We start from the raw sequence: 13,777 nt of genomic DNA, 5'->3' as shown, positions 1-13,777 counted from the left end.
GAACTAACGAAATAGATTTGGTTGAGAGAGAAACATGTGTAAATACCTGAAGAAATATTCAAGAAAATGGAAGGAATTTTTAGTTAAACACCAAATAGACGTTTGTTATAAAATTTAGTTGCATGTGTTTTATTTTATAATCTCATTTTCTAAAAAGTTATTTTAAATCAATATTAAACACTTACATTTATTTACCTTAAAATGAATTATTTTAAAATTCAAACACCTAAAAAAAATCAATCAAAAACATATTGTTAGTTTTAGAAATAGTTTTTAGGCCACCAGAGAAAGAAGATAGAAAAGGAGAGGCTGTCAATTCTTATGAGAGGGAGTGAGAGAAGTGAGAGCATTATTCCTATTTTTCCTTTCTCTCCAACTCACCCTGCTTCCTCCTCCTCCTCCTCCTCCTTCTTCTCTCCTCTCTAGATTCCTGTCCCTCTCTGCTTTCTCCACGTAATGTGCTTCATCTCTTTCTCATTCCAAACCCTAAACTCATAAGCTGATCTATTTTTTTAAAAAAATATTTTTGTTAATTGTTCAGGTTGTTACAGAGAAATGTCGAAGGAAGGAGCTTTCGATCTTGCCTCCGGCGTCGGCGGGAAGATGAGCAAAGCCGATGTACTCTGCGCCGTTGAAAAGTACTCTCGCTTTTTCCTTCTTTCTTCTTCCTAACCCTCTCTCTCTGTTTATCTTCCTCTCCAACTCTTTTTTTCACGGTTTTTTCTTACCGGTTCGGTTTCCTCCGGTTTTTTCTGCCTGGGGTTTAGGGTTTATCTTTTAAATCTTGGGGAAACTCAAACCTAAATCATCGTTTGGTTGGGTTGGATTCCTCAGTTCTGTTTTCCTAAAAACCGTTTTTTAGATTTTGTGATCTTAACCGTACACCTTTTTAAAATAAAATTAAAAATGTTGTGTATATTATAAATTACACAAATAATAATTATTCAATTTCTTTTTTACAAAACCTTTCTTAAATAATTTATGCTTATTTTTAAATATTTTCAAAATAAATATTATAAATGCAAGTTATTGGTAGGTTCTGAAATTTTATAAATATTTTCACTAGATTTAGCTATTTAAAATGTTTTGTGAAAAATTGTTTAAAATTACAAATGTTTTGAAAATATTTATAAATATTGCAAAATTGATTTGAGAGGTTTTGAGTTGAATTTGAGGAATGTTTGTAGCAAACACATAATATGTGGCACTGAAGTCATAGGGATTAGGGAATTAAGAAAGAAAGAAACAATAATAATAATAGCGTTAATATTGTTTGGATGCTTTTATTGTTATTTGCAGATCTTCTAATTTATTTAAACTGAAGTGCTTCTTTTTATGGAGCAAATTGTTAAGATCCAACTTTCAATTTTGTTAAATTATAAAAGTATATTCGAAAGCCTCAATTACGGTTATGAGATCTCACTTTATAGATATTACTTTTTTTAACCACTTTAATTAATATTACTTAATTTCTTATCTCAACAAAAATATTACTTCATTTAATTGTCCTTTTTTTCTTTTTCTTTTTCTTTTTTGGAAAATAATCGGTTTACTGCAATATTTGTTTATATATTACTATTCATTGCCTTTTCTTTTTTCTTTTTTTCTGGAAACATACTGTATTTTGTCAATTTCTCTCTCTCTCTCTCTCTCTCTCTCTCTCTCTCTCTCTTTTTACAATTTCTCTAAAACTAATTTGGGTGTACAAATGTGATGAAGAAAGAAAATAGGGTTTAACGATAAAAATAAAGTAATAATGTAAAAGGTCTTAACTTTATTCTATTTTAAAGTTAAATTTTCAATTTTATTTATTTTTAGAGGTTCAATTTGAATTCTCCACTCCACTCTACTTTTTATTTTTTTTTTAAAAAAGTGAAACTTTGCATTGAAGAAAAAAGAAACAGATAATGATTTTTCGTTGGTTAAATTTATGGCCCATTAGATAATGATTTTCTTTTAAAGAAAATTATAGATTGATTCTCATTCTTTATTTATTTATTCTTTTTACTTTTTAGAACGAAACAAAATTGTACCTGATGATTTTTTGTTTATTTACATTTTCTTTCGTTATCATTTCTTATTTAATATATTGCTTTTTAAGTAATATATTCGTAATTATCATGCCAAAAGTTAGACATAGGATTTTTCCTTTAACAACCAAAGAAGAGTTTGAATAATAAGTTAGAATATGTCAGAATTATTTTTAAGTACATGTATTCTTTGCATAAAATTTAATACACTTCAATCAATTAAAAAAACGCATGAAGATGTCGAAGCAGCCCTATACAAAATAAAACTAATATTATATAGTTTTTCAAGTCGGATTAAATATCTCAACCTCAATACTTAAACTATTGAAGTTTGTACCTTTATAAAAAGAATAAATTATCTTATGGTTATGTACCCAAACATTAGTTTTCCAACTCCTAACTTATTAACTTCATATTTCATGATTTAATTTAACACTTGAATACTTTTTAATAAATAAATAAATTTTACAATAATTTGAGCTTATTTCAAATACAATAAAACAAGTATTCCCAACTAAAAGATCAAACAATAGATTTATCCAGCTATTTGTATGTTGTTAAATAAGCTCACTTTTATTTTGTCACAAAGAATAAACTATGTTTATAAAGTTTTACAATTCATTAAAAGTTCAAATTTTATCTTATATTTTGAATGGATATAAATAAGCTACATTGATATTGTGTATAGGGTCAAATATCTTTATTATTTGAGGGAAAATAATTAATGCATTTGGATCATGGTATGAAGTTTCTATCAACATTATTGATGTTTCCTTTCTATCATAGAAAACAATTTATAAGACAAAACAACAAAGTGAATATAATATATTTTAATTTATTTAAAAGGCATAAAGAAAATTTACATTGTATTCATATTTTCATTCCCATTTTTATAAAATTTTGATTGATAGGCATCAAAATTATATCCCTGTTATTTATGGGCATTGTCTTTTCCATAATTCCCATGCACATGCCGACTACATTGCCCTTTCCATTATGAGGGAATTTATTTCAATACAATATATTTTTGGCCGTATCTAAGTTCAAGACAGTTTTCCAAGACTTTTGGACATTATTTAATATATAAAGACGTAAACTTTCCTTTGTTTTACTTTTTCTTTTCCCTTAAATTCAACCTTGGGTGGAAAATTGGAACTAACTTTTTTCTTTTATAACAAAGTATTTATGTCAGTTAGATAAGCAAAAGACACCTCTTGTTTTGGTGATTGAGACAAATCTTTAAACGTTTCTAACATTTGTTTGTACAATAAATGTGTTAGATATGTATAGAATGAGCAGACCAAAAAAGATATGTATACGATAATCTATTTACTTTTAGTTTTTCTATTATTTATATAAAAGATAATGGTAATAAATAGCAATTTTAGAGATAATACCTAAAGTGTATAGCAACATTTTAGAAAATTACAAATATTATTATAAATTTTACTATATTTACGTTTTTTTAAATGTTACTTGAACTGCCGAGATATATTTTAGATGTAGTTGCTATATTTGTTACTTTCTTATTCTTATGTAAATGATATATTATATGTATTTTAAAAAATGTATAGTTTAATAAATATGTGATTACCCTGTTGTGTCTTTGAGCTTTTAAAATATGCCATCTCGTGTCCTCTTAGCTTTGAGATTCCCTGTGTCTGAAGTTAAATAACTCTTTCACTAAATTTCAAAACTTTATATGTTTAAAGACATTGTTGTTTATAAATTGTTTCTCCAAACATACAATAATCTCCAAAGCAACATTGTTATCTACAATAGAAGCCAGAAGGTCTTCCCTTTCCCCCCTATGAAATTATCACTTCTTGCTCGTGAAAATTTGTACTCTCTTTTTCATTTTTCTTTGATCTGAAGATCTATAAAGCTGCATGTATTTTGTTGGCTAAATTAGGGTTTACTTTTGATGAACCAGGTATGAGAAATATCATGGCTACTATGGAGGCGAAAAGGAGGAGAGAGAAGCCAACTACACCGACATGGTAAGAGGCCATCAACTAACTTACATTACATTGCATGTGAATCAGTTTCCTTCGCTCAGTAACTCACCAAAATTGTCTCTGTAATCTGCATTTTAGGTCAATAAATACTATGATCTCGTGACCAGCTTTTATGAATTTGGTTGGGGAGAGAGCTTCCATTTTGCTCCTAGGTACGATATACATCATCTTCCTCCTCTCTTCACGTTATTGCACCTTATAACTTTAGAACTTAAAAATGGACTTATAATGGTTGGTTTGGTGACACTTAGTTTTTTGTTCTCTTTTTTTAGAAAATGAAAAAAGAAAATACGAAATATTACTGAAAATGACAAAACTGCTAATATTTATCCAGTATAGCAAAATTTTAGATTTTGTAAATATCTTGGTTCATTTTTCTATATTTGAAATACCCAAAAATATTTAATAATTGTTTTTTGTATTTGAAAATACCAGTCTTTTTTCTAAAGCAAGTTGATCATTTGGTAGCAGAAATATTAAGTTTAGAATTTTTTTTAGTTCTATATTAGTTGAGTTACATTTATGGAGTTAAAGAACAAAGACTTAATAGGTACAATATTAAAAGTTCATAGATTTATTATAATTCTTTTAAAGTATAGAGATTAAACATGCCTTATTTAAAAGCTACTAAGATTTTTTAAAATACATGAATAACTAGGTACAATCCTTTAAGTTCCAAACTCATAGTTTTGATCTAATATAATATGAAACTAGATATTTTGCTATAAAATTTCGAGAAGTTTTTGGAAACATTTCTGAACAATGAAGAAAATGAGCAATAAGTATTGGTTGCCATGCATATGGCTTTTTCAAAATAATAGAATAATTTATCTCAATAATAACAATAACCATAATACTAATGCTTGCCATCTCATGGAAGACCAACTTTTCATGCACCACTTCACGAAGAATGTTGCGCACATTATATTTGCTGTTGTGCTCTAATCTTAAGTGCTGCTAAAATAATATAAACGAGCATATTTTTCAAGCTTGTAGATGGATTGGTGAGTCTTTCCGGGAGAGCATTAAGAGGCACGAGCACTTCCTTGCTTTAGAGTTGGGTTTGAAGCCTGGACAGAAGGTTTGTCTTCTTTAAAACAATTCAGTGGGAGAAATTTTACTTCATCCTTTTGTGTGTTATGAGAAATATAAACTTTGAGTTTGTATCAGGTTTTGGATGTTGGATGTGGTATAGGCGGACCACTGAGAGAGATTGCAAAATTCAGGTGCGCTTTAGTCGTTTGGCTCTTAAAAATTATTTGTTCTAGAATACATTGATATCCTTGGTCCTTTTGTCAAATAAAGAGCTTTTACAAGTGTTACCTGTCTCACTATATATATGAAGGAATCCTTTGCTCCACATTGGGCCTTTAAATGAAATGGTTTGGCTATGGTTTTTACAAGGAGAAGACATAGGAAGGGTCTCCTTCATACTCGATTGACTTGATAGAGATAATCTTTTGACTTTATGTCGAATATTTAAGTTAAAAGATAGTGATTAGGCTTCACAGAGTTGCATCATTCAAAATTTTGAATTATAATATTAGGAAGTTTGATTGGTGAGGTACGTATGGGGATCAACTGATTTTCAAGATTGATCTCAAGCCTAAATAGCATCATTTTCTATGCAACTTATGAAGAAGCTTGGGAATTTCATATGGGTGACAAAGAAGGATGGAACTGGAAGTCATCTTTTTTAGTCAATTGATGTGGTTCAACCAAAGGCAGATTAACGATAAAAAGTTTTAGAAAACATAACAGGGCACTTTCTGAAGATCTTACTTGAATAGGCCTCCTTGTGGTATAAAGTTATAGTTAGCATCTGTAAGAAAGATAGTTTTTGGGGGCTTAAAAGCGAAGAAAAGTGCCCCTGGAATATCTCCTCAAAATATTTGTGGGAACTCCAAGTAATGGTAGAGATTATTTGGACTTTTGTGATGGGAAATGGCAAGAATGTTTAAATTTTAGTGTACAGTTTTACTGGATCTTTTTCTCAAGTTGTGGCAATTTGCCATCTCAAAATTGTGTACGATTGATGATGGTGGTCAGGAATTTTAGGATAATTGTAGGATCATCTCAATTTCAAATGTTGGTTCTGCATTGAAAATTATGACTTATGTATTGCTTTAAGTTGGCAATTTTGTTTTGGTCTTTTCAGTATCTCATATTCTATGTAAATCTGTTACAGCTATACTTCAATTACTGGGTTGAACAACAATAGCTATCAGATTACTAGAGGAGAGGTACGTGTTGCTCCATTTCTCTTATGTAGCATTCGGCAGAGTCAGATTTTGTTCTTGGCATTTTTCTTGCTAGCCACTTTGCAATTATATATCTACTTTTGCTTTTTACTGTCATTATTATGTGTTTGATTATTTCTGTATTGAGTTCTTATCTGAAATAGTACTTCTCATTAATCTTTTCACTACTCATATTCTTCTGTTCCACAGGAACTAAATCGCATTGCAAAATTGGACAAGACTTGCAACTTTGTCAAGGTTGGTGTAGATTGAATTCAGCTTTTTGAAAAATTATGGTCTTGTCAGTCTATCGTTCTTTTTTTTTTAAGTACAACCAGGATTGTCGATTCGAACCATAGACCCTGTTGGTCACTAACACATACTATAGGATCGAGCTATGTTTACTCTAGCTTTTGTCTCTGTTAGTTAAAGAGTACTGGTACCTTTGTATTTGTAGGCTGCTATTCAATTTTGTTCTACATACTTCCAAATATTAGAATTTGACTCTATACTTTTCGTTTTTAGTGAAGCTTTTAAATGGCCCCTGTCACTAGTTTGGTTGCTTTGGTTGCTGGATTAAGGAGTTGACACGCATGGCCATTGCCATAAGAGCTACATGCATGTTTAATGATAAATCGATAGTATAAAGGACTGATACCTGGGAATTTTCATGATTACAGGGCGACTTTATGAAAATGCCATTTGATGATAATACATTTGATGCAATATATGCAATTGAAGCCACTTGTCACGCTCCAGACCCAGTAGGTTCTGATTACATTTCTGAAGTATGGGTTTAGAGCAATCGTTCTTTTGAATTAACTGCTGCTTCCCCTCTGGCAGTATGGCTGCTTCAAGGAGATCTACAGAGTACTAAAGCCTGGCCAACGTTTTGCTGCTTATGAATGGTGCTTGACCAACTCCTTCGATCCAAATAACCAAGATCACCAAAGAATAAAGGTTATCTTGCTGATTCTGTCCCCATTTTCTGTGATCTTATACACTTATATTGACAATGTTCATATCCATAGGCTGAAATTGAGATTGGCAGTGGGCTTCCAGATATCAAGACAATAGGAAAGTGCCTGGAAGCTTTGAAACAAGCAGGTTTTGAGGTTGGTTCAATGGATTTGTTTTTGTTTTTGTTTCTGTTTTCATTTTTCATTAACATAATGTAGCACATAAATGAGGTTTACTCTGCAATCTGCTTAGATCGTCTGGGAAAAAGACCTTACTGAAGATTCACCCGTTCCATGGTACTTACCATTAGATGGTGGTCAGTTCTCGATCACCAACTTCCGCGCTACGGCCATCGGGCGTTGCGTGACAAAATATATGGTAAGCAGAATCAAATGCAATAAAACTGTAGTTTTCATTGTATTCTTTTGGATGTTCCTGTTACCTTTGCATTATACAGACCATGGAATTTACAAGCTGTTGAGTTTGTTCTTTCTGCAGGTTAGAGCATTGGAGTATATTCGCCTCGCCCCGAAGGGTAGTGAAAGAGTTCAAAATTTTCTAGAGCAAGCAGCACAAGGGCTGGTTGAGGGCGGAAAGTAAGTATTATATCAAATATCTTTCTCCTAAAACCGGCTGTTGCATATGAATAGGACCCAGAGCTAAGCAAACCAGACCTTGTTTCGATCAGTCTAATCATTTATGGGATCATCTACTTCATAAGTCAGTGTAAAAAAACTCAACTTCCTTAACTTAAATCGTCCATCTTCTTCACCTTCTCTCTCCATCATAATATTTACTAACTCCAAACTGAACAACTTTGTGCCCCAAACACGGACTTCCTCACTCTGAACTTTATGCTCAACTCAATGTCTCAAAGAACCTCTTAAATTATCCAAAACTCACAGTTTTAAACACGTTAAAGTTTTGATCTATAATTCATTTAAAAAACTCCAACACTCGCACTCTGGAACACAAAAACTTTTTAGTCGCAGGGCTTGTAAATCTCTTTAAACATGTACAGATGCTTCAGCGTGCTGATTTTAACTCTACTTCTGATACTGCTGTAGGAAAGAGGTCATGACCCCTATGTACTTCTTCGTTGTGCGGAAACCGCTTTCAAGTGGTGAGTAAAACGACGTGGGCAAGTAATGTGATGGCTATGGTAATTCTATGGCCTTAATGTATTTCTATTTATGCTTATCTCAAAAGGGACTAAATATTATGGTCATTTTTTAAATGTTAGATTTGCGGTGACCTTGATGAAAAAAGTAAATTTGGTTTCATATCCATATGTATGGTGTTTGACAATTGTTGTTGTAGTTGGTTTCATTTTATTGTTTGAGAAACAAGATAAATTACAATGGACAAGGCATCCCTTTTCCAGGAGTTACAGAAGGTAGTATTCCACCAGAAGAACTTAAAAGTTCTTTTTGGAGTATTCCCATCTCACGTCTATTGACACATTTTTGGTCTGAAAATGGAGAGTTGTCATTTGGTCAAAACTTTCAAGTTGTAAACTGTTTTCACATGCATGCACAAACACACCACGCACACGACTGAACACGCACACCCCACTCACATGCACGCACACTCTATTTCCCTATTTCTTAGCTCGTTTTTCCTTTTCATTCTCCTAGTTCTTAGCTCTTGAGTATCTTATCAACCCCTAAACTTCTCAGACTTGCCTCAAATTTTGTTAGTCTGGATCCCAAAAGGAATTGTGTCATGTTTCCCTCCAATTATAAACTAAGTAAGTGATCAAAATAGTAATCGAATGAGTTTGTAATGTAACGTAATGTTAATCCAAAAACTATATTTGGATCGAATGTTTTTAGATTTTATTTGTCCTACTCAACTCATTCAATTCAACCATCCGTTCCACTATTCTCAAGCTTTGCTATTTCATTTTTGTTCTATCCATTTCACATTTCAACGCTTCTTGATTTTCAGTAATTTTGAGTACATTTTAGATCTTCAAACAGTCTTGCGAACCCTCCACCTCACAGCCCAACAATTTTGCCATTTTGAGAATCTTTTCTTCTGCATAAAATGATATGGCCCTGTTCAGAGAGTTGGCAACAAAGAGTAAAAAAGGGTATTGAACATAATAGAACAGTTTGAATTGGCACAACATTCTCTAATCCACCTCCGCTCGTTACCAACTTCCTTAAGCAGCAAGATATAGTCTAGATAGGCTTTTTCATATTTGAATTTAACAATCAAACCTCCTTTTTAAAGAATAGCCTCCAAGATTTGTCATCTTCCAACAAAATGTCATAGAAAACTCTCTTTTAGTACTACTACAATGAAAAAATGTAAGTTGTATTCATGCACTCGGTTTATTTGTTGTGTGTCACGTCATTATACTTTTTCTAAATAGAAAGTGAAGTTTATTGACATTAATGTAAAGTTATATTCATGAAAACGGATTTATAAGGTGAATAAAGAAGTATGGTAGTTTTTAGCATAGAGAATACCAAATCTAATTGCTTTAATGCCATTGACGTTGCTTCTGGGTGGAAATCTAACAAATATAAGTTTCCATGATAGTCATGATGATTATGGCATTGTAAAAAAATTGGGAGAGAAAAATATATGTTTACTGTTATTAGATTTTAGATCAATAGGTTTTAAAATGTTAGATTATTAGTAATCTATTTCCACTAAGTTTCAAAATCAAACTTAATCTCAAAAGTTTTAAAATATTTCCATTTAACCTCTTTTTCAATAATTATGAAGTGAGGTTTAAAAAAATAATTTCCATGAGATCAAATACTATAAAGATAAACTAATTAGAGTTCCTTTAACTTTTTTAAGGTTAACTAAAAAAAAAAAAAAGTTAGAAAAGTGAATCTAGTATAGAGTGATTATATTTCTTCTTAGTAATCTTTGGAATTTAATAAAGTTGATGATACGGGTAATGAAATTTCTAGTATTAGGATGGTGTGAAAACATTTATTTACTATATTCATTTAACGTGTCAAATAATCAACGAAAGTAGTATGTATCATTGTTGCACTAATATTTTTTCAAGGTGAGAAATTTCGTAGTATGAAAAAATTTCTATACTACTTTCATTTATTGTTGTTCATCTAAGCAATCGTTAAAAATTATGTAAAGTCTAAATCATAAATCATTTAATATCGTGTGAGATAATAAAAAATGCATTATACTACTATTGCACTATTACTTTTGGAGGAAAAAAATAATGTAAGACATGATTAATGAAACTCATAGACATTAGACTAATAGCATTTAATTTAAATGTAGGAATTGATGAATGAAACACGTAGACATGAGGCTAATAGCATTCAATTGTTCGAAGACCTAGAAGGGTAACCTCGATAATTTTAGGCCTACCATTAATTTTTATGACTTTTTCTTTTGAAGATTGAGATAAATAACATTACATTATTGCAAATATTTTGAAAAAGAAAGTTGTTACTTTTTTTACTCTTAAGTTCTTTCAATCATGGGGATGTGGGTTTTTATTATTGTTTTGAAGATGAAAACTTAAAAGAATGTCAGCAGCAAAAGGGCAGAAAGGTAAGATAGTATGATTAATCTTAAAAGTAGTTTACATCACACTGATCAACTTTATCATATTAGATGCCTTTTTAATTAAAGTTGAAAAGTCTTCTGAATTACCTTTTCCTCTAGGGGTAGGTTTCTTTCTACCCAATTCATTAATTAATTTTGTGGTTATTTAGTTAAAACTTAGAGGCCTACCGTCTACACTCATATGTACTCTTTTGCAAATCAATTATTTAATATCTCAAACATACATTTCTATATTTCTATTATAGATGCATCACTCTCGCAACTCTTCTAAAATAGTTGTTCCCACGGTTTTCTTATTTGATTTCTTTGCTAAATTTTAAAAGTAACTTTCGAAGACGCTTCTCAAAAATTAGTTAATGAAACATAGATAGAAATAATGATTAGTCTACATAACTATTTGGTTACACAACTTATAAGCGTTTTGTATACGTTTTGATTTATAAGCGTTTTCTTTTTTTCTTAGAAGAAAAGAGAGGACGAGCAAATGAAGGGAAAAAAAAAGAAAAAGACCCTTGAATCAGAAGGGAGGGGAGGTGGACTAAAACCTAGTTGAAGATATTGATTGACTATCCTTTAAAGCCAACTACTTTATAAAGTAGTAAGATGTGCATAAATTTAACTCATTCCTTTCCAGATAAATAAAATATTGAATAGTGTGAAGTCATATTTGGTAGTAATTAATGTTCAACTAATTGGAATTCACTATCATATTAACCGTTAATAAAATATAAAGATTATTTTCTAATTAATCAATATATGAAATTCATAAACACTAATTATAAAATTTAACTTTATTTTTTATAAAGTCTACCTAATTCGATAGTTTTTTTTTATTCTATCTATACCTACTATTTTTCTTACATTTTGGAACTCAAATTTTTATACTCAACTGTACTAAGATATTTAACTAAAAAATTAAAGCTTATATTAGAAGCATTATCTTGAAATTTATACATATATATATGTGTGTTATGAAATGAAATGATTGAAGATAAGAATGGAAAAAAACATTATGACCCCATTCCACCTTGTTGCCATTTAAATGTTTGCCCCCCAAAACCAAATTATGCCTAAACTAAGATTTATTTGTATCCATGATATATTAGTAGTCATTATGGTTAGTGTATCCCTCTTGAGAAATTTGAATTACATTCATGCCCATCCTTACCATTTGTAAAACTCATTTCAAAAGTGATATTTGTAGGACCAATCTTAAAAATATTATTCAGAAACTATTTGAATTAATATCTCTTCTCTCCTCTCTTACATAGTTTTTAACGACTTTTATAAGAATAACCTAATATTATTAGTGATTTTAGCTTAGAATGACTCTTTTTATTATATATACTTACGTGGTAAAGTATACTTTAGCGTTGTCTAAATTAGAGTTGTCAATTCCACTGATCGTGAAAGAAACAGAGATCTAATGTAATTTTCAATTTTAATCATTAATTGACTTGATCTAAAACAATATCGATGGAAATGAATATTATATTTTAAATCTTAAGTTATTTTTTATTTGATAGGGAAGTGATTAGTGGTAGATGAGATTGACAAAAGTTTCATTTTTATTAGTATTTTAAAATTGAGTAATATTATAATAAGTAATAATTTAAAAATGGGAATTGGAGATTGGATTCTCATCCGACAATTATTATTATTATTAGAAAAAGTATATATAAACTTGTAATATAAGTTTTTGTTTAAAGAAATAAAAAAAGAAAGAGATCCACCAATCACAGTGTAAAGGGTACAAAGCAACTTTTGGGTTGGTATAAACAGCTTTTTGAAAATTGAAAGTGTTTCTCTTAAACAATTGTTTTCCAAGATTTGTTTAAATAAATAACAATATATATATATATATCATTGCAATGAGAGAGATTACTTTTTATTTATTTTTGTTTCATCATCTTTGTCCTTTCACAAATACTCTTTTTATTACTTTAATTTTTATTTTCTTTCCAATTTTAGTTTTTTGTACTTAAATACTTTCAACTTTGTGACACAATTATAATACTCAATTTCTGTTACTACCTACAAAAATATATATATATATATATATATTTGAAATATATTCTAAATCCTATTTTAATCGACCAATAAGTTTATTTGTAAATAGAATTTAAAAGAAGTCTTACAAAATGTTTAGAACAATTTTAAAAACAGAAAATACCTCCAATATAAAATAAATGATGTGTCTAAACTATTTTATTTTTTTGCTACATAATCTTTTTAAAACTCTAAATCTAATATGAAGTGAGTTGAAAACTCCACCAACTTGAGTTTTGAATATCATACCTCTCTTGATTTTTAAGTTTTGAGTTTTGTTTCAATTTTAGGTTTTAAAATATTACACTTTTACCTCGAGATTGGTGTTAGGATCAAATTGAAACAAAACTCAATTTTGTACTATTAATTAATAATCAAAATTTAATTCAATTCTTGTTTTTCATAGGTAGCGTTAATTAAATATCTAAAATAATTATAATAATTAAATTTGACTGTCTATCATTTTTAAAAAGGGGTGAAAATTTTACTTCATAATTATTTTAAATTAAACATTGACGTTGAGGAGGAAATGCGAATATTTAATAAAAAAATCAAAACTAAAAGTATACCATCTTCAAATCTAAACTAAAAGCTATATATATATATATATGGATATATGGAGAATAAGAGTTTAAAATTCAAATTCATGGGCGTAATTTGTACTAAACAAATTATTGAAAGAAAAAAAAAGAAGAAAAGTAGAAGTATAGACATATATGAACAAAAGAAAATCCAAAACATTATGAACTAAAATGGTGTTTCCAAAAACAGAAAGAAAAATACAGATCAAGACGGTTTAATTTAGTATATAATTGAATTGATGTTATAGAGAGAAGTTAAAATTGTGGCAAATTTCAAATTAATTTGGAGATGCAAAATGACAATTTTTATTTTCGATTAAACGTGGAGTATGCGCTGT

At 29.7% G+C, this 13,777-nt stretch overlaps 1 protein-coding gene across 2 annotated transcripts; it reads left to right on the top strand.

Annotated features, from left to right (window-relative positions):
* Nucleotides 1–259: 259 nt before the first annotated feature.
* On the top strand, nucleotides 260–8,638 carry LOC101217389 (cycloartenol-C-24-methyltransferase). 2 transcript variants are annotated; one of them, XM_011653465.2, is made up of 14 exons: nucleotides 260–453; nucleotides 542–638; nucleotides 3,964–4,030; nucleotides 4,127–4,200; nucleotides 5,045–5,129; nucleotides 5,219–5,274; nucleotides 6,237–6,291; nucleotides 6,499–6,546; nucleotides 6,969–7,052; nucleotides 7,132–7,248; nucleotides 7,320–7,403; nucleotides 7,501–7,626; nucleotides 7,747–7,844; nucleotides 8,316–8,638. In XM_011653465.2, the coding sequence occupies exons 2-14, from the start codon at nucleotides 556–558 to the stop codon at nucleotides 8,377–8,379; spliced, it is 1,041 nt and encodes a 346-aa protein (XP_011651767.1). In that variant the 5' UTR covers nucleotides 260–453; nucleotides 542–555; the 3' UTR covers nucleotides 8,380–8,638. The 2 variants fall into 2 exon arrangements, with proteins under 2 accessions (XP_011651767.1, XP_011651768.1); XM_011653466.2 differs by having other exon boundaries at nucleotides 5,038–5,129.
* Nucleotides 8,639–13,777: the final 5,139 nt, after the last annotated feature.

This window comes from Cucumis sativus, chromosome 3 (assembly GCF_000004075.3).
Source record: "Cucumis sativus cultivar 9930 chromosome 3, Cucumber_9930_V3, whole genome shotgun sequence".
NCBI lineage: Eukaryota > Viridiplantae > Streptophyta > Magnoliopsida > Cucurbitales > Cucurbitaceae > Cucumis > Cucumis sativus.
The sequence above is the reverse complement of the archived record's forward strand: the minus strand, read 5'-3'. Positions and strand labels throughout refer to the sequence as shown.